Genomic DNA, 22,827 nt, shown 5'->3' with positions numbered 1-22,827 from the left:
GACGGGAGCGTAGAGGAAGAAAAGAAGGCGAAGGAGGGAAAGGAAAGGAAGGGAAGGGAAGTGATTAGGCAAGGAATATGGCAGTCAATGGGGTATTAAGAGAAGGAAATTAACGAGCAACGGCCCAAGATGAGATGAAAGTGAAGGCGAAAGTGAATGAATGACCTTGAGCTCAGCCGTGGGGAAAATGAAGATGCCGGCAACTGATGTTGAGTTCACAATTCGCAATTCACCCAGCCAACGAACTGATGGTGTTTTGATGCTGCCCCATCGGCGTGCAGGGGTTGGTGCGAATGTTAATGCTTGATAGAGGAAGCGGTGCCTGGGGCAGCAGTCAGCCAGCTGTAGACGGTACAAGCGGGGAATGGAGACGCAAAACAGGCCATTGGCATCTGTTAGAGATGCAGACAAGAAAAGAGGCGAGACTCACTATGAATTTGACGGGTTTCTGGGCTTTGGGGCGTCGCCGTGCTAACAGAAGTGAATGCCTTCTGAAGCTCGAGCATTGACAGCTGAGGTACCAGAGACAAGAGAGAGAGAGCTTGAGCCTTGACCCAAAAAGGGGGGGCTGGGGCTGGCAAGCTTCAGGTACAATGTACAAGGTACATATAAAGCACTGGGACCACGTGACCGGTGTTTTACCATTTGCTGCACTTTATCAAGCCTTTTATTCTGCTTGTCTATGGGACATCTACCCTGTAGCTTGTATGAGCTGGGTTGGATCGATACCCAAGGTAAGCCGTTGTGTTGTGATGATGGCAACTCAACGCCTATGTGATGTATGTATAATCTACCTACCTAGTCAGGCACATAAACAGGGTTACTACCTTAGGTAGTCTGCCTTAGTATTGTGAGGCTTTTCAGCAGCTGCCCCTGACAAGAAGCAATTGAGCTCCATTTGCTGCCCACACGGCTTTTACTGAGAAGCGTTTAGTGCTGTGGCCAGTGGATCTTGTCTTCCACCTTTTGCTTCGTTAGTACCTCGACTCGGTGTGCCGTGCATTCTCAGCAGCCGCCATACGGAGAACCAAGTACATGTACTTCCACCACAAGAACAAATCCTGTGATGGTTATGAGACGATCATCCACCGGTTGGGCCGCTGTCTTTGCATTCAATGATGTTTTCCGGCTGTATAATGATCCTCTCTATCATTTTGAATAGGCCTATAATATTTGTTCCCCCAAATCTGTCTCTCCCACCGCGTAATTCCAACTGCAACTCCAATTCCAGCGTAGCACCCAGCAAGGCTACCGAAGTACTCTTGTACCTGCACCACCGCTTTGGAGGAAAAAAAAAAAAAAAAAAACTGCCCGTCCCAAGAGAAATTTAGTTCTTCAGCCATCGGCTCTTAGCTCAACCCAACCGTAGACTTTTACAGCCTCATAGCAGTAGCCAGTTCTGTCTTGTCATCTCATCTCCCAACTGCTGGTTACTTTAGGCTCAGAACAATCACCATGGACGCTGCAGGAGACGCCTTGGCTGAAGGCCGCCGCATCTACTTGGGCACGACAACCTCTGCTCTCTCGCTCTCTCTCTCTCTCTGTAATACTGACCGGTGAACAGGCAATCTCCACTACGTGCTCAAGTCGCAGGACGTTGAAGAGTTTCTTCTCCAGAATGGCTTCGACGACATTGAGAACATCCACGTCTCTGTCGACCCCGTCAGCGCTCGCAACCCGGGCTACTGCTTCGTGGACTTTGCCGAGCGGGCCACGGCTGAGCGAGCTCTGACTGATCTCAGGGCAAGTCTCCGCGGCCGCGAGGTCAAGGTCGGTCCATGTGAGCCTAGGAAGAAGCGCAATGGAGACGGCCGGTCCAACTTCCAGCGCCCGGGCGACTGGAGATCCGCCTCTGGCGACGATGGCCAGCAGTTCCAGAGCGAGCCCAGGGAGCAGAGGCCCCGAGGGGGCTTCACTCGCTCCGACGAGGTGGCCGACGAGTCTCAGGGAAAGCGGCTGTACGTCGGAGGACTGGCCAAGAACCTGGACCAGGAGCAGAACAACCAGGAGGTGATGGACATTTTCACCGGATTCAACCCGTATGTCACTCACTCACTCAGTCGGCGTTTGTTTCATTGTAACTAATGATGAGAACAGCTCATACATTGGCAAGCGCATCACGCCCCACGAGAGCTCCCGCAGCCCGGCTGGAACCTACTACTACTGCTTCGTGGACTTTGAGACCCAGGAAGAGGCCCAAGCCGCCATGCAGGCCCTGGATGGTGCCCAGTACGACGGCGGCGTGCTCAAGGTCTCCCTGGCCAAGAGGACGGACAGACAGTCGGCCCGCCCCAACGCGACGTCTGATCGCAACGGCGGCCAGGGACGCGGATGGCGATCATCCAACAGCCCACGAACCGAGGGCGGAGCACCGCCGCCGGCCAGAGCCATGGGATCCAACAACTGGCGCAAGAGGGACGCCGAGTAGGTGGCGGGCTGGTTCGAGCGACTGCAGTACGACTGAACTGAAATTTGGAAAATTGGAAAAAAGGGGAGACTGGCTACGTATGGAATGGACGAGGCCACAGTAATGCTGATTTGATACATGATGTCTGAACTCTCTTCCTCTGATGCATTTGTTTCTCGTCTACAACAACAACAAAAGGTGGAAAAGAGGGAGACGGTCCTGTCCCGTCTCGTCTCATGCCTCTCGTATTATAGCAGCACAGCAGCGAAAAAAAAAGCATACACCATGTCACTTGCAGCTTTTTCTCGTGACTGATGGCGATGCCCTCGGCTATACTCCGTATTAACTACCTTATATTCACGAAGCACAGCATCAAGTTCTTAGCTTCAGGAACCGGCCACCACGTGCGGCAAACTCTTGTCCCGGCTCGCAACTTGGCTTGGACCCTTTATCCCGCCCCCTCGTTTAATTGCATATCCCCGCCTCTCCTCCGACCATCTTCCCCCCCCCTGTCATTAACATCTCCATCCCAGCAAATCGTGACCACGACAAAGTCAGTCGTGCAGCAGCCGCTCCACCGCCTTGCCTCCCGCCAATTCGCCGGCCAAAAGATTCTCTCTCTCTGCATTGTGGACGAGCAAACTGGCGATATTCTTCTCTCCATTGTCTGGTGCTGTTGCTTCTGTCCCGCGCTTCTCTCTGGCCTGTTCTTGAAGCTGAAGCTCGCCATCTCATATCCCGCTTTCGTTCAGTGATACCCCTCCCCCTCTCTCCAGCTTTCAAAGCTCCAACCCTCCCAACAATGTCTCTGCACGTCCCCTTGCCGCATCGCTCTGCCACTCCGGTGGGCGCTGCCACCAAGGCTGTGATCCTGGTATTTGATGCCCTTCTTCTTCTGTCTTCCTCTGCCAATTCCTGTCCCTGTTCCTGTCTGGATGCTCCTCTTTGTTGCACTTCAATGAGCTTGGAACAGCTGGCTCTAAGCGCACACCGCCGTGCAACCTCACCATTTCGCATTGCAAACGACAACAGCTAACATGCTCGTCTCTTCCTCCTCCTCTGTCTAGGTCGGCGGTCCTTCTCGCGGCACTCGATTCCGCCCTCTGTCCCTCGACCTCCCTAAGCCGCTCTTCGACGTTGCCGGCCACCCCATCATCTGGCACTGCCTCGACGCCGTTGCGCGCGTCAAGCAGATCCAGGAGGTCTACATCATCGGCTACTACGACGAGTCCGTCTTCCGCGACTTCATCAAGGACTCGGCCAGGGAGTTCCCCGGCATCAACCTGCGATACCTGCGCGAGTACGAGGCGCTGGGCACCGCGGGCGGCCTGTACCACTTCCGCGATGCCATCCTCAAGGGCCGCCCCGAGCGCCTCTTCGTCCTCAACGCCGACGTGTGCTGCTCGTTCCCCCTCGAGGAGATGCTCAAGCTCTTCATGGAGCGCGACGCCGAGGCCGTCATCCTGGGCACCCGCGTCAGCAACGAGGCCGCCTCCAACTTTGGCTGCATCGTCTCCGACTCCCACACCCGCCGCGTGCTGCACTACGTCGAGAAGCCCGAGTCGCACATCAGCAACCTCATCAACTGCGGCGTCTACCTCTTCTCCGCCGACGCCATCTTCCCCTCCATCCGATCCGCCATCAAGCGCCGCACCGACCGCCCCCGCCTCGTCTCGTACCCGTCCTCGGACAACCTCGACCACTTCAGGATGCCCCGCGCCGTGGCCGACGACGACGACGACGAGGACAAGAAGGAGGTCATCCGCCTCGAGCAGGACATCCTCGGCGACATGGCCGACAGCAAGCAGTTTTACGTGTACGAGACCAAGGACTTTTGGCGCCAGATCAAGACGGCTGGCTCGGCCGTCCCCGCCAACGCGCTGTACTTGCAAAAGGCCTGGCAGACCGGCAGCGAGGAGCTCGCCCCGGCCAGCGCCAACGTCGTCCCCCCCGTCTTCATCCACCCGACTGCCGACGTCCACCCCACGGCCAAGCTCGGCCCCAACGTCAGCATCGGACCCCGAGTCGTCGTCGGCGCCGGCGCCCGTGTCAAGGAGAGCATCGTGCTCGAGGACTCGGAGATTAAGCACGACGCCTGCGTGCTCTACTCCATCATCGGCTGGGGCAGCCGCGTCGGCGCCTGGGCCCGCGTCGAGGGCTCGCCCACCCCGGCCGGCAGCCACTCCACCAGCATCATCAAGAACGGCGTCAAGGTCCAGAGCATCTCCATCCTGGGCAAGGACTGTGGTGTTGGCGACGAGGTTCGCGTGCAGAACTGCGTCTGCTTGCCATACAAGGAGCTGAAGCGGGTAAGTTTCTTTTTTTTCTTCTTCTTCTTCTCGAACCCCTTTACTTGAGAACTTGGACTGATTTACCCTTTTAGGACGTCACCAACGAGGTCATCATGTAAAGAGCGTTTTCAAGAGTTAGCGTGTGATGGACAACAAGAATAAGCATGTCTGCAATTGAATTTTTTTTTCTCACGGGATATAAAAAGGGGGGGGGGTCAGGGGAATAAAGAGGCGAGGATGTTGACGTCTTTACTCCAAAGAAATAATCCAGAAAACATGTGATTCCCCGACTGTAATGAAGTTACGCATTCTATTCCTAGGCTCACACGGATGGGCAGGTGTTTGGGACAACGCCATAGAATATTAATGTTGAAGAGCAACCAGTGTTTTTTCTTATACTCCAAGTGTCATTACAAAAGACATCATAGAATGTGCCAAGATGAGCAGTAACGTAGAGTCCATCGAGGTGAAGTGGTATTCTCATTGCCCATGTTTCATAAATGCATCATGTCGAACCAGATATAATCTTCAACATCTACCCCTCCTCATCATGTACAAAAAAAAAGGGGGTGTTGGGTATATTTGCATTTTATGCGTTTTCACATGTCCTCTTCTAAGATGCCTCCATCGCTTCCATGTGCCGAGAGCGGCCCTTTCAAAAGCCTCAAATGATCCCCTTCTATATGCACCATATCCGTAACCTGATTCCTGCTTATACACCCAAATAGAGAAGATGAATAGAAAAAGAAAAAGAAAAGCATGTCACTAGCCCAAAACATGAAATATTCTTTGTGAAAAAAAAAAAGAAAAGCCCCAATTGTCGGATACTTCACAGCTCCTTCTGTGAAGCTAGACGACTCGCCGGCCGGGCAAACATGGGGCTACTGGGCCGGCTGGACGTCGAACCCAAGCCCTTGACATCAAACGGCTCGACAGACTTGAAGTGTTTCGCGGGCCCCAAGCGGGGTGTGCCAACTGGTGTCAGGAGGTGCTCGATGGCGGGCTTCTCAAATGTTGCGACACGGATCGCGGGCGGGCGGTTTCGAGCGAATTTCTCCTCTGCTACGCTATACAAGTACGTGGCGAGCAGCACGAGCATCGTACCCAAAAGAAACTGCAAGATTCATTCCTTGTTAGTAAAGACTTGTCATGCAGCCTCAGAACAGGGGCCAAACCTACCGTAAGAGTCACTTTGAATTCAAAGAGCCACACGCTGACGAGGAAGCTCAGTATGATGCTGATGCTCGTCGCAAAATTCTTGATGATGTTGTCGGCATCGCGAATGACCAGGCTGGCCAGCAACCCCCCAACCGCCTGTAGCACGACCGTCGCCCACACAACCGCATTGTAACCCTCGAAAAAGCCGTGCTCGCGAATCCCGGCGCCGTCCTGCCACATGACGCCGCCGACGAGAGCAGCAATCATGGAATAGAAGCTCAGCTGCAGATTGCGCACCCACACGCTGGCTTGAGAGGGGCTCTCCTTGAGCAGCTTCTCGAAATAGACGCCCGTGAGCCCGGAAACCGCCGCCGCGACGAGAACTGCAGTCACGCCGAGGGAGTAGTTCACGGAGGGCTCGACGGGGTGAAGATCGTTGTCGATGCCTTGATAGGTGGCGGAGCGGCGAGTGAGATGCGCTGCTGCGTCTTCGACGACGGCGTGGCCCAGCTCATGGCCGGATCGAGGGAAGAAGTGGTCCGGCATGCCGTGAAGTAGGGGGCTGGAGCTAGAGGCACTGCCAATGGCGGTCGATCCAGGCAGAGAGACGATGGAGACGCCTAGTGTCAGGACAACAAGCGAGAGCCAGCGCTTGAGGCCGAGGGGGCGGCTCAGGAGATAGACGCTGAAGAGCGCCGTGGTAAGGATCTGGTGGTCATCAGGGTCAGCATTCGGCATTCAACATGGCAAGACCCCGCCATTCTCACCTTGAGCTGGTACAGAACCTGAAAATGCACAGCATCCAGGTTCTCAATGGCCACATACTGCAGGATATTCTGCAGCGTGTAAAACACGCCCGGCACAATCAGCTTCCACCCGTCGCCCGCAAACATGGCATTGTAAATCTGCTCAAACAGCACCGTGGCAGGCGTGCTGGGCGCCAGCGTCTTGGAGCCCTCGTACAAGGCCAGCGTGAGGGAAACGGCCAGCTTGATGAGCTCGTGGAGGAAGACGGCGGTCGAGGGAAAGTATCGGTGGTCGCCCGGAGGAGGCATGATGCGCGAGTAGTGCATGATGAGGATAAAGGCCGAGTTTTGGACAGTCAGCTATGGAGCGGAGGGCCGTCAGTCAGCATTGCGGCATCTTCAAAGGAACAGGAAGGGAAAGAGAAGGAAAGGGGAATCCGCACCAGGATCAGCGAGATTGGCCTGCCAGAGCTGCCAGCTCTGATTGCTGAGCCTCCGCCGTCGAGCACCGCCATGGCGGGCAGAGAGTCGCAACCGCTGTGTTTGTCTGTTTGTGCGTGTGTATGTGAGACTGTATGTGTCGATGCGACGGGATCAATTGCTTCCAGAAGGTCGGTCTGAACAAGGTGTATGTAGAAGCTGCCTGTTGGAGCGTTGGAGAAGCGTCGACAGCAGCCAATTCTGTGGTGTTGAAGATCAAATGGATGTCGGAAGACGGGAGGTTGGAATAGAAGCTCCGAGGAGAGCAGCTTGGCGGTGGTTTGTTTCGGCCAGTGCACGCGACACCCCTCTCAGCCCTCTATGACGCTCAGTGCTACAAAGTGACGGGAAGCTCAGCCCAGCTCAGCTCAGCTCAGCTGCTGCAATCAATACTGTACTGCAGATGCTCAGATCCAGACAGAACATGAATATGCCCCCCCAAAAAGGGTTCAAGAAAATACCTTATTCCAATTGTTAATTTTCTCATGACATGGTTCCCTTCCACGTGCATCCATCGAATTAATCCATCGATCCATGACTCAATGCAACACAAATCACATCAACGATCCATTCTCTGAAAACGGCCCCTGTACAGCCTACAGCTCACAGCTCCAAGAGCACCAAAGCACCAAATCACCCCCCAGAGCCCACTGAAAACCAGCTCAAGTCAGTGGGCCGAATTGCCACCTCGATGCGGATCGGCGGGGCCAAACGGCTCCATTGAATGTTGATCCTTTGGGGTCCGTTATTTGCCGCCTGGCCCTGTTTGGTGAAGTTGCTTGGATGGAGCTTGTCGAGCATCAATTTTCTGGGCCGTTCTTGATGCCCAACCAGGGGCAGCTCAAGTGGGAAATACGAGCAGGTCAATCCATGCTATAAGTTTTGATGCAGCAATCATGGACTGCGTTACCAGCGTATGAGACAGACATGCATCGTTAATGCCTCCAGATACACGTACTCGTACACGCTGAGACGCGGGAAGGGGGAGAACAAGGTACAATGATGGAAAAGAAAAGAAAGACAAGAAAGATGTCCAGAGATGAACAACACACGCAGGTTGCAACTGAATTGAATGAATCTCTGGATATATTTTCCGCACTCATCATGTCTCGACAACAACACGCAACGCACCTAGATACAGACCACCCAGTTGTGCGAAGAAGAAGAAGAAAAAGTTTGACCTTACAATCCTCACTCCAAATCCCCTGTTCTCGTGCCTCATGACCAAATTCCTATGCGCAATTCCCTCGTCGTGGCCCAGTCGTTTCATCGCCCCCGCCATGGCGCTCGTCCAAGAAGCAGAAAAGAATGCAAAAGCCTAGCCAGTCGACTCTTTGGAGCTCAGTGAAAAGTTCCTCTCGTCAATCACAGTGTGTCCAGACTGCAAGCCGGGGATAGCATCCTGTCTACTGAGATCTTGAGCCATGAGGTTCCAGAGCACAAAGTACTCGGCCATGCTCTCGCGAGGGTTCCTCTCTTGTTCCCGGATGCTATCCCGACGCTGCGGTCCTACCATCCGGTTCCGCCCTCCAAGATTGAACTCCAAGTTGTGCTCAAACACTTTCAGTTTCGGCTTTTGCGTGTGTGCGGGAGGGCTCGGCCGGTATGCGTGTCGGGTATCCTTTTTGCGATAGTTCCAAACGCTCTTCTGCGGAAGAAACATGCTGGCGCTGATGGTAGGCACGGCCATATCCCGCAGCGGTTGGCTGGTAAAGTCGACAGCGGCATCCAGGTGATGAAACAGATCTTGGTGGCTCTGGCTTCGAAAGAAGGATAGAGAGCCAATGTCAAACGTTGGCGACATTCCTTCCAGCCCCGTCTTGCACATGTTGCCCAACTAGGACGCAAATGCTTCGGCAGGGGATCCCACTTCATCGCCGTCGCTGTCATGGTTCTTGTCCTGTTGCCCGTCAGCAATACCGTAATCAGGATGACTGAGACTGCCCTGCATCATCAGGCTGATCAAATCAGTCCACCAGCTAGCAGTACGATGGCGGCCTCCAGACACGTTGCCCCGAGTCTTGGCTGCAGTCGACCCGTCGTTGCAGTCTAGGAGCCACGACAAATCCGCGTCTGCGTGCAGCAAATCTGGGTGTTTGTCGATGAAGGAAATCACCGGTCGTGAATGAGTTCGTATCTCGTCCTTGTCCAGCAAGGCCTCGTTAAAGCCGTAAGCAATCCCGTGGTCTCGCATAAAGCGGAACACGTCAAACGTAATGTCGTGGGTAAATTGAGCCTGCGTCCGCCCGTTCATAAGCATGAAGAAGACAAGTCGTTCATATGTGGTGGCAGGTCAGGGACCGCATCACTTACGCCTGGCTCAATTCTCCAAATCCAGTCGTAATCTCTCAACCGATTCTCACTGGCAAATGGTCCCGAGTTCCAGCGGGATATCTGGTCAAGGGACTGCGCCCGTCGGCCAATTTCGGAGACATGCTCGCCGCCAGTCTGAGCCGGCGATAGCTTGTTGAACGCCACCGGTTGTTTTGGAGATGCCAATTTATCTTCGGAAATCACTTCGTAGAAGCAAACAGCACCGGTCGCGTTCGAAGTCTGCTGTCTGAATTCTTCGCTCAGGGGCTGAGTGCTGAAGAAGATCCAGTGGTATTTGTATCGGTAGTTGAACGTCTCTTCCAGCTGGGAGATTGATGACAGGAGCGCGGACAGATCGTTCTCATGGGCGAGGGAGACGAAAGCTGCCCTGGGTCTTTGATCAGTAGCAGAAGAGATGGCGAGGCCATGCACAAACGATGACATTTGGATCAAGAGAGAGATCCAAGCCAGGGTAATTGGCATACACCAACTGGGCGATGAGGCATTCGTAACGCGTTTCTTCGCCATGCTTGGCCGTCTGGTCAATAGGGAGGACGAGAGAAGGCAGCTTGAAAGTCGAGATGGAACCTGGGAGGCCGGTTGTCTGGTTCGATGCAGGGTTGTGATGAAAGAGAAGAGAAAGATGGACAGGAACACAAGGTTGGTAGAAATGTAACAAATCAGAAAAGAAGTGGAAAAATCCTCAGGTGACAGAAATTCAAGAAGTCAGCTGAGGAATAGAAAAGAAGAATGGCGAAGAGAAGTGAACGACAGGTTGGTCAGGTGGCAATCCAAGGAGCAGGAGATCGAGGCTGAAACAATGATTGAGAAAAGTTGAACAAGGGTGGAAGAAAAGAAGAAAAAGAGATAGAGAAAGAAGGAGAACTTTAAGAGGAGGTGGCAGAAAAAAACGGTGAAGGGCGTGTAGCTGGTGAGTTGCAGAGGCAGCAGGAGGAGTGCCGGCAGTTGGCAGACGAGTGGCCACTATAATTGAACCTGAAAGTCATGTTACGGCCCCCCAGGCGAGAATATTATGGGCATTATTCTACTCCTGTTTAGTTTCTTCTATTTAATTCCAAAATGGCAATTGATGATAGAGCTGTTGCTACTCTCTTGGTAACTGATGGTTCTCATCAGTAGGGGTATTAGAGGCTACGGTACCTAGGTAGGGCAGGAGACTGTTGCGGATAAGGATTGCGCCCATTAATAGATCTCTTGGCACTCTTCATTCGTAGCACACGGGATACCAATCTCCAACGTCCTCATTTCCACTGTTTCAAACCACAATTGCATATGTGATCAATCTCACTACAATATATCAACCGTGGATAGCCGCCGGACGCATGAGAAAGAGCCGGAACAAGTTTAATGCGGCCAGTCCCAAGATCGCGAGATGCGTGCAAGGATCTTTTGAGATGTGCATCGGAAAGATTTCAGGCTATGACATCATGCAGCGGTCCCCTAGAAAATCAATAGGGTCCATCCGTCTTGGCCGTCCCCGTTGAGGATCATCACGATTGTCCATCTCTGAGGGCATTCCCCTCAATTGACTATTGCCCAATAGGCAGATACAGACGGTCAGCATTGAGTTGGTTTGCATACTGTCCCTCCTACTGTAGGTCAAGTAATACTAACGGATGCGTCGCATCACCATGAGATAATGCCACGACGAAAAACAACTCAACAGCTTCATCATCATGACTCGTGAATATACATTACAGTAACGCTAGTCATACCGAGATACGTAAAAATAACATCGCTTTTATCTGAATCATGCAAATCCTCTTCCCACCATCATCCAAATCAAGCTTCTTCACACCCTCACCGTCGACGGCTTCATCCCGGGCATGGCGTCTGCCGAACGACTCGAGTCCAGCTGAAAGGGCGCACTCGAACTCGCTCCATCGGCAAACGGACACGGCCCCTCGTCCTTTGCATCCAGCTTCAGATCCTCGTTGTATCGCCGGATCGTCTCTGCCACTCTCCTGTCGATGTAGGTCACAATCAGGTTGCTGATTTCGGCGTCGAGCTCCTCAATCTCGCGCACCATGGCGCCCAGCTTGTGCCACCCGACGACATTCTTCGCGGCATTGTTCCAGCTGCTGGCCGCTGCGCATACGCAATTCATTTCGAATTCGAGCACCTTGCGGTATAGTTTTAGTAGTCGGTCTCTTGTTCGGCCGCGTTGCTCGAGAAAGTCGGCGTCGCTCTTCCATGCGCTGGCCATGATGAGTTCTGACAGGTGCATGTACCATGGGATGCGTCCGAGAACGTGCAGGGCACCGCGCTTCATGTCTTCAATTGCTATTGTCGCGCCGAGAAGAAGCTATTGATGAAAATAAATAATTGGCCAATCATACAAACTAGTAAACATGGAGATGACAGAGTAATCATACCGGTGTCAGTATGCAGATGCCTGACCAGGCCACTGCGGTGGATGGATAGTCTGCCCATACAGACTTGATAATCTTCCTGGAAGCCCGAATCAAGGCTTTGGCCTGGTCGTCTGCCTGAGATTTGGCCCGGCATTTTTTGAGGCCCGCTTCGGTGATGGTGATTAACGTCCTTAACCTGTCGTCATCGGATCGTGGGAGAGACTGGTTGATTCCGCCAATGGACTGGCCGTGAGGCAGTTCCTGGCACAGGATCGACTCGTAGACAGTCACCAGGCCAGCTGTGCTTAGACCATCACGGAGGGAGTTGTAGGCTGAATTCCAGAGGTCGAGAGAGATGCCCGTATCCCGGCCGTATGGCTTTGGGGCAGAGAAACTGGAGTTTGCCGAGGCCGGTACTTTGTAAGAACCCAGCCATTTAGGTGTCGCGATGCCGCTGTCGGCATCAGAGTCGTCTGGGCTCGTATCATGAGGGTTGGAGTGATGGAGCAGCCGGCTAACCAGCTTCTTGATGCGGCCGGTCTGGGGGTCGTGAGATTTTGTCATTTTGAGGGAACTGGTGGGGTATCAATGGAGATGACAAAAAAAAAAAAAGAAGAGGTTTTTCTTTCAAAGAGACAGTGCAGGCTAGAGTGACTACTAAATACATGTAGTCAGAAACGTTCATGTGGTATCACAGCTCTGCACACAAGGAACCATGGCGATGGGCAGCATACAAGAGGTTATTGGTGTTGACACAAAAGTGGGCGGTGACTTATAGATATTCAATTTTTCTCTTTTAGTGACCGGCAGACCGGCTCCAAGTGACGTTTTGCTCTGCTTCTCTCAGCCCACTCCAGCTCCGGCTGAGGGCCGGATTCGGTGTTCGGCCAGGCGGCAATCGGCATAAGCACAGCGCCTAAGCATGATGGCATCATGATCCGGTGCCGACGGCGACAAGGTGGCTGAAGCCCCCCAGAGCCAGAGCCCCAATGGTCCAATCACCCCGGATTCTGGGTGGGTGCGGCCCTCGTGGTTGGATCGCCGCGAGCTCGGCTTTTGGGGGCGGATTGCGATGAATGGAGGCTGGGTATAAGAGGGATGGAGTGAGTGTGAATCCCCGTGCTATTCGCGTCAGCCATCCAGCTACAGCTTCAGAGCTAACCAGCCACGGGCCGGAGTCGAAGCATCGGACCGGTTTCCAATTGCCATGAAATACTGTAACTAAACATTGGCTGCGGCGATAGAGAAACGAGGATCACCTGAAACACTGCCAATCAAAGGCAGGGCTTCTGTCTGACACGTGCCATTTTTGGAGCGAGGCATCACATCGTATCATATAGTAGCTACCTCTAGAAGTTCGCCTCAGCTGCTTGCGCGGTCAACTAAACTCTCACCTTGCAAACCTACGCACGGTGGCAGTAACAGTGAATACATCCGGTTTGTTCATCTTTTTACCACAGTACTAGGGAATTCAGGCATTCCCGTTTTAGCTCCCTTTCTCCGCGGCTACTGAATCGCGAAGCGTCCGGCGCGACAATCGTTGCTTGATTCGGCCACAACTTGGGAGAAGAGCCTAAACCCATCACGAACCATCAGGTTTCGGGACCGGGCATGCGATCGTCAATCCGCAGCACTTTGATTAGGGGCACAGGCGAATGGGCTGCTGCAGATGATCAGCAGGTTGCCGTTGCATGACCCGAGTGTGAGGTTATCCCCGCGGCCCTTTAATTTCCACTTCCCGCGTCGCTCAAGAACTGCTGCAGAGGCGATGCGGAAGAATCATCTTGGGTGGAAGAGGTGAAGAGATGGAGACATTGGCGGGCCCTGTTGTTTGAGTTAGTATCTTCCGAACATCACTGCCTTCTGCTACAGTAACTGCAATGGCTACCTATACTAGGTATGCTTCTAGTATTGAGCATCACCACTCACTAATTGCCCATGTTGCGCCGGGGGTTGCTGAATAGCAAAATTAGGGTTGCTGAATAGGCCTTTCCTTGATCAACACACCGACGTTAAAAGACTCCGGGTCCCTGCATGAATGGCATCTGCGGGTCGGTACATAAAAAGGGCTCATTCTAGGTCCCAAGTCTCAAATGAGGCTATTCATACTCGTATTCTCACTCGCACCGACGCAAAATATGAGCAAAATCAGACACCTTCAAGGGCCCATGTGCGATCCCTACTTCGAGACTTGAGCCGGCCACCAACTCACCACTCACCACTCACCACTCACAACCCCGGCACGGTATTTAACAGGCCCGCTACCTTGTCCGCGATCGCCGGCTGATGCCATGTTTCATTCAACAATTGCCTTGTTCGTCCTATTGTCCGGTTGACTGAAGGTGTGGACTCGGAATTCTGCCGCCGCAGCGCTCCAGCCCTCGGTCCTCACCGCATGCAAACGAAACAAAACGAACTGCCGATCTTGCTACCTTATTTTCTCTTCTTCTCCTCTCCTCCTCTCCTGTTCTTCTCTTTTCCTCTTCCCCCTTTCCACAACCACGTGCAACTCGGCAATCAGTCCGCAATCCCATCGCTCAGTCTTCTCTACCTTGACAAGCAACGACTCCATCATCTCAGCTCAGAGATATCCAGCATCATGAAGTTCATCTCCGTCTTGGCCGGTCTGGCTGCTGCTGCAGTCGTGGCTGCTGCTCCCGCTGGATTCCAGAACAGCACCGACATCACCTGGAACCCGTCCCCGTCGGATCAGACAACCTGCGATCCCTCCAGCTTCTCCCAAGCTCCCATCGCCGGTGCCGCGGACTGGCGTTATTGCGCTGCCCTCTCGAGCGCCTGGGCCAACGAGAACGGAACATTCAGCATCCACAACGTCTCCGGCAGTGCCTTTATCCCCGTCCTCAAGACCGAAGGCTGCGTCTTGGGCGTCAAGGCCTCTGAGCAGGGCCAGGGACCCTACACTATAGGAGACCAGGACGTCAAGGCCATCCTCAGAATCGCGCTCGAGGACTATTCGGAGGGAACCGACCTCTCTGTCGAGGGCAGCGTCAAGTGCAACGTTGCCGATGGTGGTCGGTCTGACCTTCACTGGCAAATTGCCGGCCAGTAAACACCAGTGTTCTGGATGAGATGCTACCTTTTGCTCTACCAAGGTAGCATACCCTTTCTATTAAGCATATACGGTACGCCTTGGTTTGAACGCGTCTGGTGTGTGTTGACGCCAAGCTAATCTCTCTACAGGATTCGTTCACGGTGTTGCGGCTTCGACGACTCTTTCTAGTGGCGTTATGGGGGACGAAGGCATTGATGGATACGGATGAACTCGCTCGACATGGGCTGGGTGTTGCATTTAGCGAAGACGGGCAGAATATACGCGTCTCCAGCATTTTCAAGGAGCATTGATGCACTTCTGACTGCGAGATTCCTCTCAACCGTGATACCTTGGTGAACCATTGTGACATGATGAAATCCAATATTAGTCTAGCCTACCTACGCATAGATGAGCAAGCATTATTGGTAAAGTCCCCGGCAAGGTGGAAAAGGAGAGACATTGGTGCCGACATCTGAGACAATATTTCATATGCACGACATCCGTTGATTCAGGCCGCGATTTATCGCCATCAACCAATACTTTGTAGAGTGTAAAGGCCGGTGTTTGTACTCGTAAACGTCTAGTGGTTCTTTAACCTGTGTGAAATAATTAGGGTTCATCATCGAGACTTTACTGTTTAGTGTAGATTTTGAAAAGTTTTGAGGGCATGTTTTCTGTCTTGGTGTATTTGTATCTATGTTAATGAGGAACCTTCTCTAATGAAAAGCTACTCTACCACACTAAAAGTGCACTATAGATCCATCTTTACATGATATGAAATCTTCATGATTAATATGGACAATGTTGCTTATTTATCTGAGGCCCCTTTCTTGGTAAATGCGCCGAAGTTTCGCACATATTTGCTTCATGATGGCCAAGTCCAGGGTAGCATGGAACTCGATATATCTGCAGGCAAAAATCATAGCAGTGACTGTCGCCTGCAGAGCTCCAGCTGCAGCTCCAGCTGCCATTGGGCAAACAAGGCGCTGGGCTTTAGTGACTGCTGGGCGCTGAAGCCACTAAACAGCTGGCAAAAAGTGGCCCGTGCGTCAACGCCGTCACGCTGCAGGCACCAAAAAACCAAAAGCCTTGCCGCCCAACTGGGACTAGGCCCGTTCAGTCCAAAGGCTCTATTTTGCTGCGGCTTCTCGATGCGCGCCAGAGCTCGTCGTTTTTGTCTCTGTTCCATCAAGCTCTGCGGCCCTCAAACTCTCACTCCCCGAGCCTCGCCTTTTTCCCCTTCATTCTTGATCATCTCGTCGCGGGCACTGAGAGCCGTTGATGAGATTGAGATTCAGGCTCTGCGACTGCCTGGATTAATTCGCCCCGTTTCATCCAGTCGTTCCCTATTCCTTTCCCTTTCCCTTTCCCTGTTCCTGTTCCTTTCTTTTCCCTCTTCTTTCCGTCCTCATCACGATCACGCCCGCGTTCGACAACCATCAGCCCCCCGGTATCGCCTCCCCTCTCGACCGAGTAATGACGAGACTCGCGCTGTCATTGCCATTGTCGACCTAAGTTCAAGGGCACAGCACAATGGCGGCGGTCGATGTCGACGTCGGCTACATCGCGGGCCACCTGGGCCTTGACCAGCCTGTGGTGGCTACTCTGACGACGCAGCCCACCGTTGATCTAGTTACTACGCTGCTGCAGGCCGTAGCTGCCAAGGCACACGACTTCGAGACGCTGTACGCCGAGAAGCTCCAAACCGACATTGAACTGGAGAATGCAGTTCGAAACTCCGAGACCAAGTCCCAGACCTTCAAGGCCACCGCCGAAAAGGCTCTCAAGGATGTCGAAGAAGCCCGACAGCGCCTCAAGGAGGAGGGTACGTGTTTTCCAACCCCTAGTGGCTGAAATGCCGCGTCACAATTTCCATCTGACCGTGTTTGCGCACCTTAGAAACGAAACGACAGTCCTTGGAGAACGAACTTCAAAGTCTGAAAGCAAAGTACTCCGATCACGATGCCGAAGTCAAGGCGCTCAACGACAAGATCGAGACCCTCCAGTCCTCCAACCGAACAAACCTCAGCATCATCGAATCCAATAACAAGCGCGACCAGACCTTGACCGAGGAACTCACCAAGCAGCACCAGCGAAATGTTGAGCTCGCCCGAGAAGTAACGACTCTTCAGCAGTCGGAGCAAAATGCCAAGGGTCAGCTCAACAGTGCCAAGTACCGACAGGACGCACTCCAGCAGCAACTTGATTTGGCACGTCAGAATGCCGAATGGCTCGAGACGGAGCTGAAAACCAAGAGCGACGAGGCCCTCAAGTACCGCAAGGAAAAGGGCTCCAGGATTGCCGAGCTCCAGAGACAAAACGAAGACACCAAGGCCCAGATTGACGCTTTTAAGCGCTCTGAGCAGCAGCTCCGCGAGCGACTCGATGCTATGCAGGCCAGGGCTGACGATGCTCTTGTCAAGTTGCAAAAGCAGGAGGGCTCTTTTGCGGCCACTGTCGAGAGCTACAAGCAAGAGCTGGACGACCAACGACGCCTTGTTGAAATGTCCGAGCAGCTGAGCAAGAAACACCAGGACCGTGTGCGAGAGTTGGAGTCTGAGAAGGAGCGCCTCAAAGATAATTACGAAAACGAACTTCGCCGTGTTCGCTTGGAGCTGGAATCGGAACGCCGTGTTACCGCCGAGATGGAGGAGCGAATTCGACAACTTGAGAGCGACCTGGATGCGGCCCACGTCCGCATGGAGCACGCTGCCCCCCCGTCATCGTTACCGCAGACCCCTCTACTGAATGGCTCAACCGTGGCCCGGGCCAACTCTCCCTTTGGAACCCCTGGCTCTGGACGAAACAAGTCGACCATCACTGCTACCCAAGCGATCGAGCAGCTTTACCAGGTCAAGGGTCAGCTCGCCGGCGAGAAACGGCGAAACCAGCAGCTCGCCGAAGAGCTCGATGGCATGATTGCTGCGTTGGAAGCCAAAACACCAGAAATCCAGGAGCTTCAGTCCGAAGCCGAGACGCTTCGAAACGAGATTGCACACATGTCTGAGCTGTCACAGCAGAGTTTCGAAGAGCGAGATGCGGCGAGAAAGGCGGCCAGGAAGGCAGAAAGCACGCTTGCTACTGCACAGTCCGAGAGCAAGATTCTACGTACTCAGCTGAGAGATTTGGGCACACAGATCCAGATGCTCGTCTTCAACATCTATGCTTTGGAAAGAGGCATGGATCAGCTGACTGAGGAGGAAAAGTACCGCCTACAGCAGCTTGAAAAGGGAGAGATCACCGAGGAGGCCCTGTCCGACATGTCGGATACTCACCAGTTCATTACCCAGAAATTGGTGGTTTTCAAGGACATCAAGTCTCTACAGGCCAAGAACGAGGACCTCCTGCGCATCACCCGCGAGCTCGCTGAGCAGATGGAAAGCGAAGAGGCCTTGGCCGCCAAGCATCAGGCTAAGGAGGACCACGACTTGGTTGAGAGGCTGCAGCAAGACCTCACCCATATGATGGAAGAGATCAAGTCTGCCAAAATCACCATGGAAAGCTACAAGATGGAGCGTGATATGTTCCGACGCCTTCTTCAGCAACGTGGTGCCGGCGACGACCCTTCCCACATGCGCCATTCTATTGGTGGCCAGATGCCAATCGGCAGCATTGAGACTGGAGAGCAGACCGAGACTCTGACGGAAGCCCTGCGTAAGATTCAGGCAGAGTACGACAGCTTCCGAGACGCTCAAGATGGTGTACGCAAGGACTTTAGAGATCAAATCGATCATCTCTCATCGGAGAAGAACGCACTCCAGACTGCCAACATCAGGCTACAGGGCGAGGCTAGGCTGGAGTTTGAACGACGGGAGATGCTCCAGAGCAACTACGTCGCCCTTCAGAATGAGAACTCTGAACTCCAAAAGAGGACCCAGATTCTTTCCGAGACCGCCGCCAAGCAGGATATTAGGGTCCAGCAAGTGGCGGAAGAACTTATCGAAGTCAAGGGTCTCCTGGACAGCATGCGAAACGAGACTGCCAATCTCAAGGCGGAGAAGAAGCTTTGGAAGGACATTCAAGAGCGCATGAGCAAGGACAATGACTCCTTGATTGAGGAGAAGAATAGGCTGGGCAACCTCCTGACGGCCCAGCAATCCCTGGAAAACGAACGCAACATTACCGAATCCGAGGCTCGTCGCAAAGCTCAAACCAAGATTGAAACGTTGGAGCTTGAGCTGAGCACTGCGCAGAAGAAGCTATCCCAAGCCGTAGAGGACTCTCAGCACCTGCAACAGAGGAAGGAATACGAGGCAAAGGAATCCCAGAAGCGGATTGATGATCTCATGGCCAGCCTGAGCCAACTCCGAGAGGAGCACGTCAGCATCAAAACGTCCCGTGATCATCTCCAAGCTCGCGTTGATGAGTTGACTGTAGAGCTCCGAAGTGCCGAAGAGCGCGCTGGCCGCCTACAGCCTCGTCCTACGCCTCGACCGGGCCTCATGACAGACAGCAACGTGCGCCAGCAAGAGCTTGAAGCTGAGATTCAGGATCTCAACAATGATATTTCGGACCTCAAGCGCGACCTCGACATGGCCAACACGCAGTTGGAAAACGCAAAGGCTCAGGCCGAGCAGTACAAGGAGCTGAGTCAGGGCAACGAGGAGGCTTTGGAGGACTTGCGAGCCTCGCAAGACGAGTACCGGCAGGAGATGGAGAATCTCATTCAGCAAAAGGATGCGAGGATCAAGGAGCTGGGTCAGCAGATTGAAGATTTGTCCGCTGAACTGTCACGATCCAACACCGAACTGTCCACCATTCGGGACTCCCAAGGAGAGATTGCGCGCAAGTACGAAGATGAGAAGACTATACTGGAGGAGGAGATCAAGCGGCTCAAGGAAGAAAGCAGTCGACACATTGAAGCTGCCCGATATCATCAGCAAGATCTTCGTGCTCAGGCTGAGATCGCCTCGAAGGCCCAGCAGGACTACGAGAAGGAGCTTGTTAAGCATGCTGAAGCTGCCAAGCTGGTTCAGGAGTTGCGCAACGAGTATAACGAGTACAAGCGCGAGTCTGCATCACTGCGCGCGGAAGCAGAATCTGCCAAGGTCACGCTCGCGCAAAGCGAGAGCTCCTGGGAAGACCGAAGACTGCAGCTGGAGCAGGAGATGGCCGAGCTCAAACAAAGGCGCGAGGATGCCAACGCGCAGAACAAGCTTCTGCATCAGCAACTCGAAAGCTTGACCGGCCAGATTGCAGCCATGCAGCAAAACCGCAGCAACATTGCTGATGCGGATGAGGCCATGTCGCCCGTTGGCATGGGCGATGCCATCGAGGGCATGCGAGAGTTGAATGGGTACCTGCGTCGCGAAAAGGAGATTCTCGAAGTCCAGTACGATATGAAGACCAACGAATCGAAGCGCCTGCAGCAACAAGTCGAGTATCTGCAGTCACAGCTGGATGAGACTCGTCTGAAGCTCGACCAAGAGCGCCAGGCTTCGCAAAGCGGCAACACTTCCATGGCTCACAAGGATCTGATGGAGAAACTACACGAGCTTAACCTCTACCGCGAGAGCAGCATGGCTCTTCGGACGGAGAATAGCCAACTCAAGGATCAGATCAGCGAGAAGAACAAGAAGGTCGACGAGATGACGCAGAAGATTCAGCCTCTCGAGAGCGAGATTGACAACCTAAACACTCAAAAGTCGTTCTTGGAAGAGGAGATTAAGCAAATCCAGGAGGATCGCGATCGCTGGCAGAAGAGGACCGAGGGCATCCTGACCAAGTATGGTCGTGTTGACCCGGCCGAGATGGAGCAGCTGAAACAGACCATTGCCGACCTCGAAAAGGAGCGGGATGCTCTCAAGGAGGGCGAACAGCCGCTGCAGGCCAAGGTCGCCGAGCTTGAATCGACCCTTGAAACTGAACGGACCAATTGGTCAAATACTCGAGCTAAGCTTACGGAGCAGTTCAAGGAGCGATCCCGGAAGATTAGTGGTGAAAAGAATGAGGCCAGCCAGCGAGCCAACACCCTACAAGAGCAGCTTGACAAGGCCAATGGCGTCCTTTCTGCTACACAGAAGCAAGCGGAGCAGTTCAATGAGGAGAGGGCGGAATTGCTGAAGCAAATCCATGCATTCCAGCAGCAGGTCGAGGAGCTGCGCCGACAAGGACAACAAACACAGCCCTTGGCCGCACAGCCAGTCTCTCAGCAGCCACAACCTGATGCCTCTGCATCCTCAGAAGTTGTTACTGTGCTAGAGCAGCGTCTCGCCGATGCCCAAAAGGAGCTGGAGGCAGTCAATGCCCAGAAACTAGGAGCACAGCAGCAGCTCGAAAGACTACGAGGCGAGCTACAGACAGCTACCTCGGAGCGCGACAGCGCGTTGCTGAAGCTGCAAGAAGCCAACGCTGCAGCGCCATCCAATTCTACCGAGGCTGTGCCTACCGCTGTGCCGGAGGCAGGAGAGGGTCAAGCAGCCACGAATGGCTTGTCAGATGCCGAGAGGAAACAATTAGAAAGCAAGCTTGCTGCCGCCGAAGCAAAGGCTGCCGAATTCGAGCACAAGGCCAACGAAGTTGAAGCCAAGATCCAGCAAACGATTAAGGAGCGATCGGACAGGATGAAGGACACGCTGAACAATAAACTCAAGGAGAGCCGTGCCAAGTTGGAGGAAGAGTTCAAGAGGAAAGACGACGACCTCAAGCTCCGGTTCGAGCAAGAGAAACTAATCTGGCAGATGGAGAACCCCTCTAAATCAGCGCCTGCAAAGGAAACCTCGGCTGCCGAGCAGCAACCGCCAAACACGCCAGCCAAGGTTGAAGCACCCTCAGTACCACCAACTCCAGCTCCAAGCGGGCCACCTGATCTCTCGCGATTAGACGATTCCTCCATTCGTCAGTTCCTGGCTTCCAACGCCACCGTCAAGAATATCATAGCCGCCAACATTCGCAAGAAGTTGGATACGGAGAGCGCCAAGATCAAGTCTGAGTATGAAGGCAAAATCACAGCCGCGCGCGACCAAGCTCAACTCATGGAGTCCAAGAAGTCCACCCTCCGGATCAACATGGCGGAGAACAAGCTTAGACATGCGACCGCGAAACTTGGCGTAGTTGAGACAGCCGCGAACGAGACGCCACAGAAGCCGGTAGTAGAAGTCTGGGAGGTTGCCAAAGTGACCCAGGCTCCTCCTCCGGCGCCGGCGGCAGCCAAACCCCCGGCTCCAACCCCAGCTACGACTACGCCAGTAAGGCAACCGTCCATCTCTGGCGGCGCCCCTGCTTCAACTGCCGTCCCTCCTGGTGCGGCTGCTCAGCCTGCCCCCGGCGGTCCGAGACCTGCACTGGCACCTTTGGTAGCGACAACTCCTTCACAAGCCGCTACCCAACCTCCTCCAGAGCCCAAGGCCGCAGACTCGGCTGCACCCGCGGGCGGCAACATCCAGCCCCCCCAGGCTTCAAATCCGTTCGCGGTGCCTACGACGGGCGGCTCTGCTGCTCCCAACCCCTTTGTGCAGACGGACGCTGCCGCTGCCCCTGCGGCCCAACCAGCCCAGCCTCAACCAGGCTTGCCACAAGCACAACAACCAACTCAAGCACCACAACCGTTACAGCTGCCTCAAATCCCACCTCAACCCCAGCAGCAGGGACAGATGCCAGTGCGGTCTGGCATCCCGATGCCTCGCGGCGGCGGGCGTGGACGAGGAGGGGCATACGTGCCTCCTGGCCGAGGGGGGCCGGCCGGTAACGAAGCTGGACAGGGCCATGCTGGCCGTGGCGGACGCGGAGGTGCACGAGGAGGTCGCGGTGGCATGAATGCGGCCGCATCTGAGTTCCAGCCGGGAGCGAAGCGACCCAGAGGCGATTCAGAAGCCGCCGGTGCTGGAGCAAAGAGAGCAAGAGGAGCCCACTAAGCTCGATGAACGAATGGCGACGAGCAGATTATTGGGATAAGGCTTGCAATGTATAATGACAGAGAGGATAGACTCTCAATCTATCTAATCGATGATTGCTGTGTTATTGGAGGGAAAAGATTCAGGGAGATATAAAATGGACATGGAGAGGA

At 54.0% G+C, this 22,827-nt stretch overlaps 7 protein-coding genes across 7 annotated transcripts; 4 read left to right on the top strand and 3 right to left on the bottom strand.

Moving 5' to 3' along the window:
• Positions 1-1,115: 1,115 nt before the first annotated feature.
• On the top strand, positions 1,116-2,428 carry Triagg1_3396 (uncharacterized protein; the record flags this gene model as incomplete). Its single annotated transcript, XM_062897683.1, has 3 exons — positions 1,116-1,131; positions 1,565-2,039; positions 2,098-2,428. The coding sequence occupies 3 exons, from the start codon at positions 1,116-1,118 to the stop codon at positions 2,426-2,428; spliced, it is 822 nt and encodes a 273-aa protein (XP_062757920.1).
• Positions 2,429-3,209: 781 nt separating this feature from the next.
• Triagg1_3395 (uncharacterized protein) lies at positions 3,210-4,817 on the top strand (the record flags this gene model as incomplete). Its single annotated transcript, XM_062897682.1, has 3 exons — positions 3,210-3,281; positions 3,475-4,716; positions 4,791-4,817. 3 exons carry the CDS (start codon positions 3,210-3,212, stop codon positions 4,815-4,817), a joined length of 1,341 nt encoding a protein of 446 aa, XP_062757919.1.
• A 710-nt stretch (positions 4,818-5,527) lies between these two features.
• On the bottom strand, positions 5,528-6,929 carry Triagg1_3394 (uncharacterized protein; the record flags this gene model as incomplete). Its single annotated transcript, XM_062897681.1, has 3 exons — positions 5,528-5,812; positions 5,878-6,564; positions 6,624-6,929. 3 exons carry the CDS (start codon positions 6,927-6,929, stop codon positions 5,528-5,530), a joined length of 1,278 nt encoding a protein of 425 aa, XP_062757918.1.
• A 1,471-nt stretch (positions 6,930-8,400) lies between these two features.
• Positions 8,401-9,839, bottom strand: Triagg1_3393 (CAZyme family GT15; the record flags this gene model as incomplete). Its single annotated transcript, XM_062897680.1, has 3 exons — positions 8,401-8,901; positions 8,953-9,318; positions 9,396-9,839. 3 exons carry the CDS (start codon positions 9,837-9,839, stop codon positions 8,401-8,403), a joined length of 1,311 nt encoding a protein of 436 aa, XP_062757917.1.
• Positions 9,840-11,208: 1,369 nt separating this feature from the next.
• Triagg1_3392 (uncharacterized protein) lies at positions 11,209-12,334 on the bottom strand (the record flags this gene model as incomplete). The annotated part of the gene is made up of 2 exons (XM_062897679.1): positions 11,209-11,721; positions 11,792-12,334. The coding sequence occupies 2 exons, from the start codon at positions 12,332-12,334 to the stop codon at positions 11,209-11,211; spliced, it is 1,056 nt and encodes a 351-aa protein (XP_062757916.1).
• A 1,831-nt stretch (positions 12,335-14,165) lies between these two features.
• On the top strand, positions 14,166-14,840 carry Triagg1_3391 (uncharacterized protein; the record flags this gene model as incomplete). Its single annotated transcript, XM_062897678.1, has 1 exon — positions 14,166-14,840. The coding sequence occupies one exon, from the start codon at positions 14,166-14,168 to the stop codon at positions 14,838-14,840; it is 675 nt and encodes a 224-aa protein (XP_062757915.1).
• Positions 14,841-16,355: 1,515 nt separating this feature from the next.
• On the top strand, positions 16,356-22,675 carry Triagg1_3390 (uncharacterized protein; the record flags this gene model as incomplete). The annotated part of the gene is made up of 2 exons (XM_062897677.1): positions 16,356-16,647; positions 16,722-22,675. 2 exons carry the CDS (start codon positions 16,356-16,358, stop codon positions 22,673-22,675), a joined length of 6,246 nt encoding a protein of 2,081 aa, XP_062757914.1.
• Between the last annotated feature and the right edge of the window lie 152 nt (positions 22,676-22,827).

Source organism: Trichoderma aggressivum, assembly GCF_033847375.1.
Source record: "Trichoderma aggressivum f. europaeum strain CBS 100526 chromosome Unknown scaffold_009, whole genome shotgun sequence".
Taxonomy (NCBI): Eukaryota; Fungi; Ascomycota; class Sordariomycetes; order Hypocreales; family Hypocreaceae; genus Trichoderma; species Trichoderma aggressivum.
The sequence above is the reverse complement of the archived record's forward strand: the minus strand, read 5'-3'. Positions and strand labels throughout refer to the sequence as shown.